Source organism: Physella acuta, unplaced genomic scaffold, assembly GCF_028476545.2.
Source record: "Physella acuta isolate Inbredline_101_S28 unplaced genomic scaffold, ASM2847654v3 ptg000753l, whole genome shotgun sequence".
Classification (NCBI taxonomy): domain Eukaryota; kingdom Metazoa; phylum Mollusca; class Gastropoda; family Physidae; genus Physella; species Physella acuta.
This window is the reverse complement of record NW_026732271.1, coordinates 308,465-326,306: the sequence shown is the minus strand read 5'-3', so window position 1 is coordinate 326,306 and position 17,842 is coordinate 308,465. Positions and strand designations below refer to the sequence as shown.

General features: G+C 34.4%; 1 protein-coding gene across 2 annotated transcripts; it reads right to left on the bottom strand.

The window, feature by feature from the left end:
* Positions 1–1,990: 1,990 nt before the first annotated feature.
* LOC131950319 (glucosidase 2 subunit beta) lies at positions 1,991–16,030 on the bottom strand. Of its 2 annotated transcripts, XM_059312426.1 has the most exons (16): positions 15,856–16,030; positions 12,460–12,576; positions 8,211–8,306; positions 8,057–8,114; positions 7,806–7,923; positions 7,375–7,438; positions 7,152–7,217; positions 6,982–7,066; positions 6,732–6,810; positions 6,426–6,593; positions 5,150–5,308; positions 3,492–3,558; positions 3,296–3,365; positions 3,038–3,202; positions 2,676–2,775; positions 1,991–2,354 (listed from the first exon to the last, which is right to left on the bottom strand). In XM_059312426.1, the coding sequence occupies exons 1-16, from the start codon at positions 15,941–15,943 to the stop codon at positions 2,220–2,222; spliced, it is 1,635 nt and encodes a 544-aa protein (XP_059168409.1). In that variant the 5' UTR covers positions 15,944–16,030; the 3' UTR covers positions 1,991–2,219. The 2 variants fall into 2 exon arrangements, with proteins under 2 accessions (XP_059168409.1, XP_059168410.1); XM_059312427.1 differs by lacking the exon at positions 5,150–5,308.
* Positions 16,031–17,842: the final 1,812 nt, after the last annotated feature.

The following is a 17,842-nucleotide window of genomic DNA, read 5'->3' as shown; positions in this document are numbered from 1 at the left end:
CCCCAATTCAAAATCCCACAGTAATCAGTGTTAGCTGTGTGAAAACTGAACAAGAGACCCTCCCCACCCCCACCCCCCCCCCCCCCTTCCACCATTCAGACGAGACACCCGCCTGCTAGTGAGAGTGTCAACAGACTAATGTACAAGACATCACGTGACTTGACCGAGTGTTTAAAATGTTTACTGCTCGACTACCGAGTGCCCAAACGTCAATAGGCGGTTGTTGTTTTTTCAACGGTTGGCAAAGTGGTGGTATTAAAAGTCTGATCCCATAATGCGTCAGTAGCGTTGGGAATAGCCGCCATGTTTTTTTTTTTTAAAACATGAGATGTTGGGTTAACTGAACTTCGCAAAGCTCAAAGTTGAAGACTGGCTTCTCTCCCCTCCTGTCCAAAGTTGAACTGCCTTCTCTTCCCTCCTGGCAAGAGTTGAAGACGGGTTTCTCTCCCCTCCTGTCCAAAGTTGGCTTCTCTCCCCTCCTGGCAAGAATTGAAGACTGGCTTCTCTCCCCTCCTGTCCAAAGTTGAAGACTGCCTTCTCTCCCCTCCTGTCCAAAGTTGAAGACTGCCTTCTCTCCCTTCCTGGCAAGAGTTGAAGACTGGCTTCTCTCCCCCCCTGTCCAAAGTTCAAACTGGCTTCTCTCCCCTCCTGTCCAAAGTTGGCTTCTCTCCGCTCCTGGCAAGAGTTGAAGACTGGCTTCTCTCCCCTCCTGTCCATAGTTGAAAGTTGGCTTCTCCCCTCCTGACAAGAGTTGAAGACTGGCTTCTCTCCCCTCAATCAGGTTCAAGAGTATCTAATTAGCCAGATTTTTGTTTTGTCATGGACAGGTCATGAAACAAAATCTTCATCTGATCAATGGATCGCTAGGTCTTAAGAGGAACTTTACTATACCAGGACTATTTTTAGTTATAAGCAATGGAATGAGTGTTCCCTGAAAAATAACTTTTTTTTTAATTTCTACGTATTACTATTATTACATCTTTATAACAATTTGAAAGACATTTTTAGAATAACAACAAAAAATTTGCCAGTAATCCTGTCAGAAATCAGTGAGGCATCAATTTCTTCTGTGGTCATAATAAGTCTTGGGTCTATGCTATGATTTCAGCTTAGTGTTAAGAGTGCTCTTAGACTATTGATTCTATAATAATTCTCAAACTATTGGTTGTTTGAGTACGGCTTTAGTAGATTAAACTTTGATGTACTAAACAGGGAAATAAGCTGAAAGCCATTCCTACATTATTTATTTCTACTTTCTCGATTATACGAAGTATAAAGTCTTGTAATCGTGCAAAAAAAAAAAAAAAAAACGAAATTTTTACAAATCTCGACGTTTTACACCTCACTGATACGGAAAAACATAATTTTGCTATCTTGTCCGTATGTCTGTCTGTAAACACGATTACTTGAGTACCGTTACAGCTAGGTTGATGAAATTTCATATATCAGTATTTTATCAAAATCGAAGATCCGTATCAACTTTTGAGCGATTTCCGATAACCGGAAGTGGTACTTTTTCTACTTTTCAAAAGCCTGTAACTTGAGTACTATTTTAGATAGATAAATAAAATTTCACATTTAAGTAAAAGATCTAATTCTCTACCTTCTTTCAAATTTTGAGTAATTTCCGTTGACCGGAAGTACTAATTTACGCGATTTCCGATTTCTCAAAAAACGCATGTAAATTTATAAAGCACTAATAATATTGCGCACTATTATGCACATTTTGTTTTGGTGTTCGCTTGGTGTGCAATTCTATTTTCTATGAGATTCTATTCTATTTTTAAAAGTTTAAGTAATTAAAAATCATGTCTATATTCCAAGTTATATAAGAATATTCGAGAAAGTTTAGGGGAGATCACTCCCGGTTTATTAAATTGCCTTCTAATTTTGATCAAGGGGAATTAACTATTTTTTGTTTCAATCCTGTACATCATTAATGTGAGAACACAAGTACAGTTTAATAAAGCAGTAAAGACAAAAAAGCTCATAAGTTTAACAACATAATATAATTGTTCCTTCAATAAACATAATGCACATTCAAACATTATGGGGAGCTTTAACAAAAATAAAAATAAGGAAACATTCTTTTGTTGAGCATCAATTTCTGCATGTAAAAGTGAACAGTGAACAACATACATCCTTGTTACAAAAATAACAATTTTCTGTGTGATGGTTAGAAAACTACAAATTGAAACTGACAGCATTTCTTGACAGAACTAAAGCTCCTCATGGGGGTGGGTGTCTTGTGGCTGGGAGCATCTGGCAGGGGTTGTAAACTCAAACTGGTACTCACAGCGGCTTGGCTCTGATGCACCTGTCAGAGCATTCTCTGATCCACAGTGGATCTTTACCTGGATGATCAAATCAGATAGGTAAGCCAACAGTTAATCAACAGCAGTGATTTATCAAACTACAGTTGTACAGCTTACTGGCTTCTTCATCTAAAACCTCAATATGAACTTGCCAAAAATTTATTGTATGCTACATGTGTAGAAAAGATTATGCCAGAATTGTATTCTAAGTGCTTGAAATTGAAAACTATTTGATTTATGCAAATGAAAAGCATCCAGTATTGATTATTAGGCACAACATAGACAACCAACAATACAAAAAAAAAATAATAAGCATCCAGCTCTAGGCAGTAACCAACAATAAATGAAAGTGAAACCTACATGGCATGATCTGTTGGGCCCATTCCAGCAGCTCTGGCCATTCTCATACTTCATGGAGTCGTATTTGTCACCTTCTGGGCCATGCCAGTGTCCCCACACACTGAAAACATTTTTAAAATCTTGAATCAAACAGTGCTTCATCTCTAGAGCACAAATATGATAGGAAAACTGGCATCAAGCTCCCTTTTTTTAATGTGACAGTTAGTAAATAAAATGAGAACAGGCCTATATAATGTAAAATAATCCAATTTCTAAAAAAGTATTATAGCCAATCTCTTAATGAATAACTTTGGGATTAACTAAAAATTCATCTCCCCCCCCCCCCCCCCACATCAGACAGAGCCATGTTGTAAGCTACTTACCCCAAGTTAGTTTCTATACCACCACCTTTAGGTTTCTGAGATGTCTTCTCATAGGGGCAGAATTTGTAAGTGTACTCTCTGTCTGTGTACTCAAAGCACTGGCCCTTCAGGACAGAGAACTCTTCTTCTGGCCCAAGGTCAAGGTCCAGATACTTCTTTATGTTGCTGATGTGAAAATTGTCAACATTGAATGAAATGACAGTCATGAACTTAACATGCAGCTATTTTAGCATGGAGAGACACATTGTCATGACTTACTTAATTTCGTTGTCAATATCTTTCACTTTTTTGTCAGCCTCGTCATATTTTTGTCTGGCTTCATCAGCAACTGGGTGAGATAGAAAATGTGTTACTTTCAACTGTGGCTAACAAAACACAGAAGGTAATTAACACTAGGCTTTAATACAACACAAAGTTGTACGAGAATGAAAACAATGAAGTTGTCTCCACCTACTTGCCATCAACCTCTTAGTTTCATCATCATAATCAGGCATCCTATCTTCTTCAGCAACCTGCTCCAACTAGGATAGAAAGAAGTGACTTTTAAAATACAAACTAGCAAAGTGTTTATGAACTCTCTAACTTAAATATGGCATCTGGAGAAAAACAGCGTTGCTGCTTTAACCACAAGTCAGGCTGCTGTTATTTATCTACTAAAACTAATGAACTATACAATTAGTATTTGGATCATTTCTGATCATTTTAAATAATAAAATCTTAATTCTAAATTAAATTAATTATCCACAGAATAAATAAGGAAATAACAAATTCTAGTTAGTTATTTGATTCTTGTATCAATTAGAGGTAGTGTAAATCACCATTTAAATGTATATTATGGAACAAATAAAAATGTATTTGAAAGTCACTATATCCAATTTCAATTATTTTGTTAGTTCTTACACTCAAACATTATAACAAGACTCTACAATTAGTATGTAAAATTTAACAAGACAACTACACTTAGTGTTTCCTGCATAGATTGTTTTTTTTTAGCCACTAATACAGTCCATCCCTTTTACCTTTATGCAACACATACAAAGTTTACAGAAGACTAAATATTCAAGAAATCAACAACCCAAAAAAAAAAAATTATAACAATGAGCACTTAAGCCAATGGCACACAAGGCAATTTAACTAAAATTTAAGCAATGATAAAACACAATGTTTGCAGAAAAAAGATTTGTTTTAAATATCTATACTTGTTTAAAGACAACTTATATATACCATTTTTAAGCAGAAACATTCTTCAAATTTGTAGTAAAATAAATTCAAAGGTTAAGAAAAGAAAACTATAAAAAGTGGTGTACTTAAATAATTTGCTGAATAACTTTTGCCACTAATAAAGCTTAAGTGGTTCTTAATTATGCATGATTATTTGTGAGATTTTATAATTACAAATCCCTGTACTCAAATATTTCAAAATTTCAAAGCATTTGTAAAATAGCAAGACAATTAAAAAATCATAATTTGTAATTGGAAGTGTTGTATCAATGTGCTGTGCTGTGTGCCAAATAAATCAAACATTCAAAAAGCAATTAAAACTGAAATAAAAACATTTCAATAAACATCGATCAGGTGGGGCCATCCACAAATAATTTGTAATGGTACAATTTTAAACAATCTCTTAATCTTCTACTCATTTCACTTTTTTACTTTGTAGACTAAGAACATCTACATTTCTTTTAAAAATTAAGGGTATCAGGGTCAGTAGGTATTATTATCAAAAGAACATTGCTGGTTCTCTCACTAATATTAGGGGACAAGGAAAAACAATTATTTTGTATATTTTTTATCAATGTTAATAAACTATGTTACAGCTTCTTTTGATGGCAATAAAGCTTCTTGTTAATGTATGGGTCTGTGAAAAATTCAATAGTACTAAAAGAATTTCCTGAATATAACCGAGTTAGTACCAGCACTAGGATGATGATCCACTTTAAAAAATAGGATGATACTTGGATGCACACAAGTTATAAACAGAATAGATCCAGTAATGCTACCAGCTGTATGCAGAAGGTAAATGTTCATGATACAGGCAACTATGGAGAAACCACTTTCAGCTCAAAATGCAGGCATCTCATTGAAAAAATGAAATAGGAAAATCTTACTTACATCAGATTTTTTATCAATTACATCTTTATTATCATTTTTTTCTTCTACATCTTCCTCATCATCATCTTCTTCAGTATCATCATCATCATCATCATACTCCTCAGTTTTTTCATCTTTTTCATCTGTAGTTCCTTCTTTAATATCATCAAGTGGAATTTCCTAAGAGTACCATGCAAGCAGATGTAGCTTGTCCCAAGCTAGAACCACTTTAAATAATTAACTTACAAGTGCTCTAATCAAATTATGATAGTCCTTAATTAAATTAAAAGGCACCTTTAACATTTTGTACTCAAAATCTTGGTAAAATAAGCCCATTAGCATGGATTGAACTAAATGCTAAGGCATTACCAGTATTGCTCTAAAGTTATAAAATATGGAACCAAATTATTACTTAAAATACACAGTATATAATCAAGACCTGCAGTAGACAGGATTAAAGCTAGAAATTAAAAAAGCAGCACCAGTATAAACAATCTATTGTAAAAACATCTTTGCTTATACTAAGTATGTTTGAGTGTTTCTATACACTCAAGTGCTGAATTCTTAACAATTAAATTATATGGAATTTTGTTATTTGTTTAGTGCAGTTGCTCCAACATACAAAAGACAAATAACATTTATGGTAGTATAAACTGATTGTTCAAAATATTCAATCATGTATTAAAAAAAATGCTTAAAAATTGTATAACATACAAAATGACAAGTTAGTTGACACAATGATGAAGTCTTAGTCAGCAAACAATGGAAAGTTATTTGCCAGCTCATAGACAATTACAAATAATTGAGATAAAAACTCTTCACATCAATGTTAAAGCACAGTAAAGAGAAAATTAAAAACATACTTTGAAATATTTTTAAATAACTAATGGTAAACAACTGGTAAACAAAAAAACAACTAAAGTATAAGAATATTGAAATAATTTTTAAGTCTTCCATAATTAAAAAAAAAAAGCAAGAACATGTCTAAAACAACAATGACAAATATGTCTAAAATAGAACAACTAAATACAAGTTTTAAGAACAAAATAAGATTTTCAAACAGTGAAAACATAGTGAAACATATATTATAAACAGAAGCGGTAAGCTATTAGTGTGCTATATAAAATCACACAAGTATAAAAATAATTTCAAAAAAAGTTTAGAACAAAAAAAAAATGGGTGATGAGCAAGGAATAAACAAAAAAGTGGGGAACTACTTATTAATGTCATACATTTTTGTGATCCCTCTAACTATTATAGGAATGTAGATGTCCCTGATTTAAAAAAAAACACTTACTGGATCTGCTTCTTCAGGCACCTCTGGTGGTGCTGGAGCTTCATCCTTCTTTTCCTCCTTGGTTTCTTCTTGTATTGACCCATAAGGTTTGTAAATCTCTTTGACATTGGGCCAGATCTTTTCTGTGAAGGTTTCTAAATCAACCTCCTCTCTTTCCTCCAGGTATTCCTACCATAAAACAAGGCAGTGATTTTAGAAACCACATAGACCAAGATATTGAACAGTAACATCTAGATAGATAGGTGTACCATGTGTTTGTATGCTGAATACAACTTTATCTGGAAAGACATGAAGTTGTGCACCTACCCTAGCCTCTTCCTCACTAACTGTACCATCAGAATCAATATCAAACTCTGGGTGTCTTATGATTTCTGGGAAGTCAACTCTGGAAATAATGTTCTCATTACATTAAATTCAGATGGGCAATTCAAGACTTTTATGTGCAGCTAATTAACAAAAGCTGTGAGTGAATAATTTTAAATCAAAACCAAACAATGAACTCATGACTGCAATGGTTACGTCGAACTTGAGGTGACAATGGAAAAAAATAACTCACCGGCCATCCTGATTAACATCCAGATCAAGAAACGCTAGAGAAGCAGCTTCAGTTTCTTGCCTCTTTTTGCGCTCAGCTTTCACAGCTTCAAAGAAAAAAACAATATCAAGTAGCATCATTGGGTTTCCTAAGCAGCGGACTATTTTCTTATGATCAAACTAAATGTTTACCTTCCCAGGCTTGTTCATGTTTATCTTTAGCCACTTTTTCTGGAGCTTCAGCTTCCTCTTTCGCAGCTAGTAATAAGAAAATGGTTTTATTATATAGAACTGTATAAAAAACTGTTCTTGCTATTGTTTTTTTAAAATAAGCCTTCCAACAAAACGATAATAAATTAATTATAACACAAGATATATCTAACAAAAATACATTAAATTAAAACAAAAAAAAAACCTTTGAGAATATCTTTCTCTTTGTCAAGCAGATCCTTTTCTTTTGATAATTCTGTCAATTGAGACTGGGGAAAAATAAAAATTATTTTTCTAAACAGACACAAATTATATAATTTACTTGTTTTGTCTTCGCTTGCATTGAAAGTTAATTATGAACTTGTTAATAAATCGTATAAAACAAGGGTGATTGCTGTTATATTCTGCCTTGTGATCATAGTTATGTTAATATTTTTTACAGATATCCTGCAGCTGATTTCTCAAATTACAGAAAATAATCCTTAAAAAGAATAATGAAATATAGATCTACTTTATTCATTGTTTTAAGTTTGCATGTTTTAAATGATCTTGTAGTTAGGGAAGGCCTTATATGCAATAAAAAATATACAATAAGAAATATTGCTATTTATGTTTGTACTAGGTTAAAACACTAACCAGTTTCTCATCTTTGGTTCGCCTTCCAGTCTGAATATACTCAAGCTTAACTTTATAACCAGCTTCTTGTTTCTCTCTTAACGCTTCTTGCTGAGCTCTGATCTCTGCTAGCATTTTCCTAGAGAAAAACACAAAATTTTTTAGTAATGACAACATTCTAAAAGTTTTAAATCCACAAAAGAAACCAATGATGACAGGAACAGAACATTAAACAGTGAATTAAAACTAGGACTAAACTAGACAAGACTTACTCGCAGAGGTTCTCACAAGAGATTGTACCATCATATTCATCAGAACCATCACAACAGTCTGGAAAAGTGAACAGAAATATAATCTGTTACAATTAAAATGAAGTGAGGCTAAGCAAATCTTCACTTATGATGCAGAGTAATCTAAGCAGCTTACCACAGATCCCATCATTCACACGCGAGGACATGATGTAACTGCCTTTAATTGACTTGTTTTCACAATAGAATAATCCATTGCTACATGCAGAGGTTCCTGTATTAAACAAGATATTATCAATATCATTATTTATCAATATTATAGTTAACTAGTGTCACAGACTGTATTATTATGTATCTTTATTATATTGTGTTTTGCATGAATGAAGAGTAGCTGGCTAGCGGAAGGACTGTCTGAGCGATCGTCATGTGTTTTTCCGTGTTTTGGGTGAGATCGCTCATTGACGTAAGGGGAGAGAAAGTAGTGAATAAAAGGGAGAGCGAAAGGTGAACGGGTGTTGTGTGCTAGGACTTGGGACTGGAACGATGGCAGTAGAATGTAAGATGTCTCCATGACTTGGAGTCGTGATTATTATTTGTACCTATTATTTGTACCTATATCAGTTGATCTTCAAATATGGATGTACCACGGATTTATCTGTACATAGTGTAAATAAAGTTGTCATTTCAAGTTGCCACTGTTGCTCGTGTTCCTGTATGAAAGCTAACCCACAACAACAAAGAATACATGTTGTTACATATGGTGTCAGAAGTGGAGGCAATAAAGTGATGTTGCTACATTGTATTACTGTTACTTATGATGTCACAAGTGGTTGAAGAATTGGTGCTACATATGTCAGAAATGGAGATATTACAGTCTGTGGTCTTCCACTGTTTACCAAGTACGTCAAGTTCTTGAAAGTCATCTATCTACACTCAAGTCAGAAGGGTTGCTGTAGTCAAGTCAGACGTTTTGTTCAAGTCAAGTCATCAACGTGATAATTTTTATCACCTTATTTCGATATTGTCTCACCAATGTCGAGTAAATATCGTCTGTGTGTTTTTTCTATTTGGATTTAGCTGTTCAAGTTTTTTCTATTTGGATTTAGCTGTTCAAGTTTTTTCTATATGGATTAGCTGTTCAAGTTTTTCTACTGTTTGGATTTAGCATATCAAGTTTATTTTTGTAACTGTTCCTAAACTGTTCCTAAAGATGTCTTATCTAAAACTGGACAAATTTCTACTCTGTAACAGGCTACTAGAACTATTTTGAATTTTTTCAACTTTTTGGAATCAACAAAGTGAACTATTTTTGTACTATATATGTACTATGAACTTTTCTTGGATTACTAGATGTCTCTAATCAACTGAACAAAGCCAGAAACCAAGAAAGGGTATTGTAAATTAATTAACATTTATCTATTGTCAACTAATGAATTTATATTTTATGTCATAGAAAATATATCAAAATGTTATGTTTTGAAGAATATCTAGCACTAGCGAGGGCGCAAGGCATTAAGAAGATGAAGAAGCAGATAGCCTGGGCAAACACTCGATTTGACAGAGACATAGAAAAAGCATTAGAAGCATGGGACGAAGAAACAGGACGACCCCGAGTAGCTCATGGAAAAGTAATAAGTGAATTAGATGATGAGATAGAAATAGAGTGTAATAGATCAAGAGCTATTACAGACATGCAAAAAGAAGAAGAAATGTCAGATGGAGATAAAGTAGAAGAGACTGTACAACTAAAAGGAAAGCGAAAAAAAAGAAACAGAAAACAAAGAGCAGATAAAAGGGCTGAAACTTTGGAAAAACAAGTTGGCCTACATGAACTAGTATATAAACAAGAACTATTAGAAATGAAAGCTATAACAGACACAAATGAAACAAAATTAGAAAGTGAACAGACAGAATTTAAAGCAGAACTTGAAGAAGTAAATATTGGCAACCTTTGGAATGAAGAACAGAGTAACATAGTCCAGGAAGAATTGAAACCCAAGGAAAAAACAGAGGTTGAACTTAATAATGATTTAAAGGGGACAGATACATTAGAATGTCTTAAGATTGACTCTTTATTGACTCAAACGCAGGTACACGAGAATATTATTGAAAGTTGTATCGTAAGTCCATCAGAGAATGGCAGTCAACAAGAAATAAGTCCATCAGATAATGGTAGTAAACAAGAAATAAGTCCATCAGTGAATGGCAGTCAAAATGATTTAATAAGCCCATCAGTCAATGGCAGTGATGATTTAATAAGTCCATCGGAGAATGGCAGGAATCATGATAAACTAATGATGATTAATGAATCAGTGAACTTAATAAGCCACAATGAAGAGAACGTACCTATTGAAGATTTACTTCGAAAATTGGAGTCAAACTATAAAGAAGATATACTAGAACTCAAGAATAAATTTAACAAAGAAATGGAGAAATTAACACAGACATTTATGTGTGAATTAGAATCAATAAAGAAGCACAAGGAAGTTAAGAAAGATGAAACAGTAACTAGAAACTACCATGTCATTGATGCACAGAATGAAAGTAAAAGAAATTTAGCAAACTATGAATACAGTCAACATGTTAATAAGAATGTCATTAATGTCATTAATGCACAGAATGAAAGAAAAAGAAATTTAGCAAACTATGAATACAGTCACCATGTTTATAAGAAGCCAAAATCTAGATGTTTTTACTGCGGAAAAACAGGTCATTACCAAAATCAATGTTGGCATAGGTTGGCAAATCAGAGAAGAAACAATTATGTACACAGAAAGTCATGTGAGAAATACAGTAATTTAAGGAATAATGTATCAAGTTCAAATCAGAATAACAAAAGTGTGAATAGGTATACTAATGGAAGCTACCGACGCAACACATATTATGAGAGGCCAAAGCAATGCCATAATATTTATATTAAGTTGGTTGATGAACCAAACGAACGTACACAAAGCAAGATAACTACTGACATTGTTCAGAAACCAGAGGAGAATATTAAAACAAATAAAGTAACACAAGTTAAACGAAATCAAGGAAATGATTATGGTAGCACAGCTAAAAGCTACAATTTGAGGGAGAGATGGCATACAGGTCATCGTCAACTGCACGAGAACGATTACTCATGCTATAGAGGATGCTAAGATTAAATTATCAATTGACAGTTTATTAATATTATACAGTCTGTAACTGTAATATATAAATATCAAATAATGTGTTTGAGTAAACATAAATTGTGTACTATATCTAAAGAATGTAAACTGTATTAGGTTAAACCTATTCTATACTATTAATTAACAGAGAATAATGTATAAAGTAAAAGTTAGAGACTATTTACTCCGCATAACAATAAGACGGAAGTCTCAATGATGAATTGAATTGTGTATTAGTCATTACCTGTGGAAGGCAGGAATGTGGTTGTGTTGTGACCTAGATATGACTGAAATGGGTCAAATAGGGGAGACAACAAAGTATATTACTCATGCGTGGTAATAACATACCTTGATGATAAGGAAGTTTTTTTTTACCACATAGGATATAGTTATTTAAATTAGGAGTTGAATTAAGTCTTTGATAATTTCAACTATGTATTATAGTTTGGTAATTTACTAAACTCATTTGTCTTGTTTATACTACAATTACTGGGTAATTGAAATGTTTTTCTTTCTCATATTTGAATATATTACACATAATGCTTGTGCATTAGTCTACAAAGAATGTATTTTTCCATGTTTTTTGAAATGTATAAAAAATTTTGTTGTCTGGCACATGGTCCTGCCCTACTAATATTGTATTTATAAATTTTGTTACACAAAATTTTATTCGAAGGGGGGACGTGTCACAGACTGTATTATTATGTATCTTTATTATATTGTGTTTTGCATGAATGAAGAGTAGCTGGCTAGCGGAAGGACTGTCTGAGCGATCGTCATGTGTTTTTCCGTGTTTTGGGTGAGATCGCTCATTGACGTAAGGGGAGAGAAAGTAGTGAATAAAAGGGAGAGCGAAAGGTGAACGGGTGTTGTGTGCTAGGACTTGGGACTGGAACGATGGCAGTAGAATGTAAGATGTCTCCATGACTTGGAGTCGTGATTATTATTTGTACCTATTATTTGTACCTATATCAGTTGATCTTCAAATATGGATGTACCACGGATTTATCTGTACATAGTGTAAATAAAGTTGTCATTTCAAGTTGCCACTGTTGCTCGTGTTCCTGTATGAAAGCTAACCCACAACAACAAAGAATACATGTTGTTACAACTAGAAAAAGTGGATAAAATATTATCAAATAAAAAAATTAGGTGAAAAGCATTTTGAACAAGTTAAATCATACTTAAAAGTTAAATGTAATTGTTACGTCACTTTTTTGTCAAGATTTGAAAATTTTTATGAAGAATATTTTATATATATATATGTATACTGTTTACCTGGTTCATCTGAACCATCAGCGCAATCACAGTAGTCATCATTTACATGTTCCAAAGGGATGGATTTGCCATCTGATAAACATCTGAATGTTGTGCTTCCTTGATAAAATGCTGCCTCTGAGGGGCAAAAGTAAATTTAAAAGGTGCATTATAAGATGAAAAGCCAATCCTAGGCAGCATTAATAATATAAAATTTCTTGGCAACAATACAACATGTTTGTGGTGGCAGAGGATTCTAACACGATGATGTTCAAATTCAAAGTCTATACATCGGGTGGCTTTGATGTTTCAGTTTCACATAAAATAAAGAAGTTGATCTAGATGAACTCATGTATTTCTGGCAGTTTTGAACAAGGTGGTATTTTAAGTCAACACAAAAGAAAGTTGATAAATCATAAACCATCAGCATGCCGCAAAAAATTTGAAGTTATAATATAACAAAGTTTAGGCCCATTGTAAATCAGGTGCTGCATAATTTTCACAGGTATTTGAGGTATCTTCACATTTTACCCTCACCGGGCATAAGTCTGATAAGATGCGTGACAATAGTGTCACAAGACCAGCTGCAATTTATCGACTCACCATTTCGCATTTCACAATTTACCCACACCAGTCTGGATCTATAGATTTATTCTAGATCTAAATTTCAAGATCTAGATTCTAAATATAAATTAGAGGCTAGATCTTGATCTATTTTGGTTATCTATCGTTTTAGGTGCGTAAAAATCGGTCAAAGCTAAACAATAGTAATAGATTAGGCCCCTACCTCTTTTTTTAAACTAAACCAAGAAACTAAAATCTAACGAAGTGTCTATTCACAGTCGACTGTGAATAACCGTATTGGGGCTATTCACAGTCGTGACCGTTTTTTGATAGACTTAATGTTAAAAATACCCAACATGGGCATGAAGATGTGTGGTTGAACGGTCATGGGGAGTGGCTATCGTGCCTTATTGTTATGACTCTTAATGTATTCTTCTTTATCTTATTATCAAAATATTTTTTCACAGTTACTTGAGTTACTCATGGTTTTTTTTGTTTTATTTTTTCGTTTGTGACGTAATTGTTGGCATATCAGCAAAAAAAAAAAAATCTATACCCCACTCCCCAGTCACAATAAATGCTTTTATTATTTTAAGATATTATTCAAAGTCGTATTTAGCATGAAATGACAGCCGACTGTGAATAGCCGTATTGGGGCTATTCACAGTCGGCTGGGAATAGCCCCAATACGGCTAAAATCTAAAAATTGTCTCTTCTCAGACTAGTTAAGTTCAAAATAAGTTCAGTACACTGATGAGAGTATGACCTCAGTATGAGAGTACACTCTCTCAGACACTCACTGTGTCTGAGTGAGTACACTCAGTACACTCACACTGTGAGTTAGGCTTTTTGATGAGAATTACAGAATGATTTTTTTTTTATTGAAAATGTATCAATGATAGCTAGAACACTAGTAAACTAAGCTAATTTAGCATATTTTAACTTTCTGTGCAAAGTCATTATTACTGAAAAAAATTCCAAAGTCAGGTCAGCCTGTGGCACCCTCCACTGAACTTGACAGAAGGAAAAAAAACTTGACCCGTGACCCTCATTAAAACAGAATTTGCTTTTGTTTTATTTTTTATTTTTAGTAAACATGTGCTTTATCTTACCCAATAAGTGATAAAAATTTGAAAATTAATTTTAATTACTGTTGTAAAGTGAGATAAACAGCTTAATAAAAACATGTTTTCTTGAGGGGGTGTGACCCGGGTGTGTCACATCGCAATTGGAACTTTATATTTCTGTGTTTTATGACTATATTTGTTTACAATTAGCATGCTATGCTTTTAAAATTGATAAAGGGTAAGTATACCAAGTTACAAAATCTTAAAAACGATCATCAACGAAGAAAGCGTAAACATTCTATTTTTAGGTGTGACATAAAAAAACAGTCATAAATCTAGCCAAATGATTGGATTCTTGCGCGGCACACAATTCTTAAATAACAGACTGAAATAGAAAAGGATAGTTCCGTTTTCTAAAATTAACGATGGCATCGTAATCAATAGTTTTATCCCTATACCGTTTAGAGAAAGCAAAACTGGTCGCCATTTTAGTAAGCGCATGAGCCGTGAGATGCCACGAAAATGACAAACCCGGAAGTGTTGAATCGAATGGCCTACTGTGAGTAGATCTAGAATTCTAGATCTAATCTAGATCTAGATGAGAGTGTCTATTGGTACTTTACTACAAATAGCCCTCAGAAGGCTATTCGTACTTCGCTATTTTTAGCCGACCAATGAAATTTATTTTTAAATTCATTGGTGTATGACATTTCAATTTTGAACGCTTGAAGTAACTGCTCCGGTGGTCGAAGTGGTTGTGCATTGGCTAGTTTGTTTTCGAGGCATGGGTTCTATTACATTTAGCTCAGAGATTTTTTTTTCATTTTAATTTTGCTTTTTTTTTTTTTTAATTTTACTTAAGGATTAGGGTTAAGTATTAGGCCTTATTAGGGTAAGTCTAGATCTAGAATCGGTAATCCCTTAGTTTAGCGTCGGTTATTATTCCGGAATCGTATAGCAGTAAAAAACAGTAAAACAATGCCAAAGTCTGTCACACACTTCCGGAATTCACCGGAAGTACTGTAAACAATACTTTATTTGGCGTCATCTTTTATTTTTATACAGAATGTTTAAATTTTGGATAGATTTATTTTTGTAATCATTTTTACTATTTTCGTAATCTAGATTTTTTTACTTGGTCTAGCAGCTAGATATCTAGCTAGATCTAGATCTAATTAATTAATGGTCGCAAATCCGCTGCAAGCCAAAAACATTAAATTATTACATTTGACTTCATTATTTATATTTATATATGTTTTTTTTTTAATTTTTAGATCTACTAATTTAAATCTACTATTATATTTATTCTTGTTTTCTTTAGTCGATTAAACTTAAAAAATTAAAACATTAATTTACTACAATCGACTTTCAATTTATTTATATTTCAATGGTCAAATAAACCATGGTTTACCGTAACTCTAGCTACCGAAACTCAACAAACATTACCCAATAATTTCCGACGCTAAACTAAGGGATTACCCTAGAATCTAGAGATCTACTACTAGATTTAGATCTAGATCTACTTAGTAAAAGTCTTAGTACTTGATCTAGATTCTAGTACTCTAGTCACTAGTGAGCACTAGAGGTCTAGATCTAGATCTAGAAATTCTAGATCTAGATTCTAGATCTAGAATCTAGATCTAGAATCTAGATTCTAGTCTAGTGAGACTCTAGTGTCGAGTCACGGCTTAGGCCTTAGGCTTAATTATTAATTATTAAATTAAGTCTTTTAGGCCTACTTGAACTTGCCAACCTAAGATGCAAAATTTTTAAATACAACACATACTTTCAATAGAAACTCCTCTTGGCCTTTCAAGGCAATAGATTCCAGCACTAAAACTCAATATCAAAGAAAAAATTAATTCTAGCTTCATTTTAAATTAAATTCAAAACTCAGCTAAGATTCGGCTGAAGACTGATAATGATGACGTTACTGTACCACTAGACTATACCGCATTCACTTCCGCTATCACTTTTAGTATCGTTTTTTTTAATGCATTATTATCTGATAACTTTTAAATGTAAATTTTAATATTGTCAGAATATCCATTTTCTCATTTTAAGATCTCTCTAGATCTAGATCTATGTGAATTTCTTCCATTCCATCAGAATTGTGTGCTTTGTATATGTTTGGCACTAGAGAGGCACACGTTTCATAATGATCTAAAGTTAAGGTCACTAGGCCTGCTAAACGAGGTGCAACATTACAACTGCTACTGCTTTGTAGAGTTTCTTCCAGGCATCTCTTCGGGGGGCTTTGCCCCCCCCCCCCCCCCCCCGAAAACTTTTTACCGCCCCCCCCCCCCCCCGAACGAAATGAAATTTATATAATTTATATAGAAAATATATACTTTTAACAGTGTCCGCCCCCCCCCCCCGAAGAAAGTCTACAGCCCCCCCCCCCCCCGAAAATTTCAAGTGCCCCCCCCCCCACCCCCGGAGAAAAAAGTCTGGAAGAAACACTGCTGCTTTGTAACTTGGTGCTACTTAACTGAGGTGCCCTGTCAAAACGGCCGGAGACAAATCGGCCCCGTAAAACGGCCCCGTTAATATGACCCCGTCAAATCGACCCCCGACAAAACGACCCAGTCAAAATAGTCCCGTCAAAAAGGGCCCCGACTTATTGACTCCCGTCAAATGGGCTCCAGTTATATTGACTCGCGACATATAGGCTCCCGACAAATGAACTCCCGACATTTAGGCTCCCGACAAATGGACTTTCGACATATTGGCTCCCGACATATTGGCTACCGACAAAGTGGCTCCCGACATATTGGCACCCCACATAAGGGCTCCCAACAAATGGGCTCCCAACAAATGGGCTCATGCCATATTGGCTCCTGACAAATGGGCTCCCGACATATTGGCTACCGACAAAATGACTCCAGACATATTGGCTCCAGACAAATAAATGGAATGACCACTATTGGCATAAATAAAGACAACGTAACCGTGTTCATGTGATGAGGTAGTTTAAACCAGTGGCGTAGCGAGGTCGGGTGTCACCCGGTGCGGCACTTAATGGTGTCACCCCCCAGAGGCGTAGCGACCCTTCCCGGGGACAAACTTTCAAGTTTTCTATCCCTCCCCCCTTCTCAAACTTTCGATTTGCACCCCCCCCCCTCAAGTTTTTCTATATATTTTGCTATTTTTTGCCTTGGTGTCACCCCCCCCCCTAAATGGTGTCACCCGGTGCTGTCCTCACCCCCCGCCCCCCCCCTCACTACGCCCCTGGTTTAAACGTTACCTAACCCGATTGATTCCTACGAAAGCAATGTGACTAAGTACATACCTGCGTATTTAATAATGCAAATAGTTTTCTCAGTCAACCTTCTCCGGTACCAACTATAGAATAGTTCAAATCTTCTATTCCGTAGCTCTAACCACATTAGACCATATTTGTCATTTATATTTTGTACCAAAATCCACGTAACATATCGTTATCCATAACGTTCTCCTTTATACGGATATATAATTTCTCAGCATTTAACATGATCAAGCAGGCCAGGTAATATGAACATATCTGAAAAATCGATATATTCGAACCTTTCCTTTTACCTGCGGCCTTCCTTTGTATTTCAACTTTGTCACGGCTCAGTGGAAAAAGTATTTAAGTGTATTTTGAGAGTTTTGAGAAAAATGAGTGCAAAGTTTTTAAATTGAAGCTGAAATACCAAAAACAGCTGATGCAGAGTATTCGAATGAAGCTACTTCGGTACTTTTTCCATGGCCCAAATTTACATGGATGGTAAAGGGGAGGTAATCAAATAATA

Coding starts and splice junctions, on each gene's coding strand:
- LOC131950319 (XM_059312426.1), bottom strand. CDS start 15,943: ATGAAGCTAGAATTAATTTTTTCTTTGATATTGAGTTTTAGTGCTGGA. Junction 7,439..7,805: donor GAACCAAAGATGAGAAACTG/GTTAGTGTTTTA, acceptor ATTTTTCCCCAG/TCTCAATTGACAGAATTATC. Junction 2,776..3,037: donor GGTATAGAAACTAACTTGGG/GTAAGTAGCTTA, acceptor AAATGTTTTCAG/TGTGTGGGGACACTGGCATG.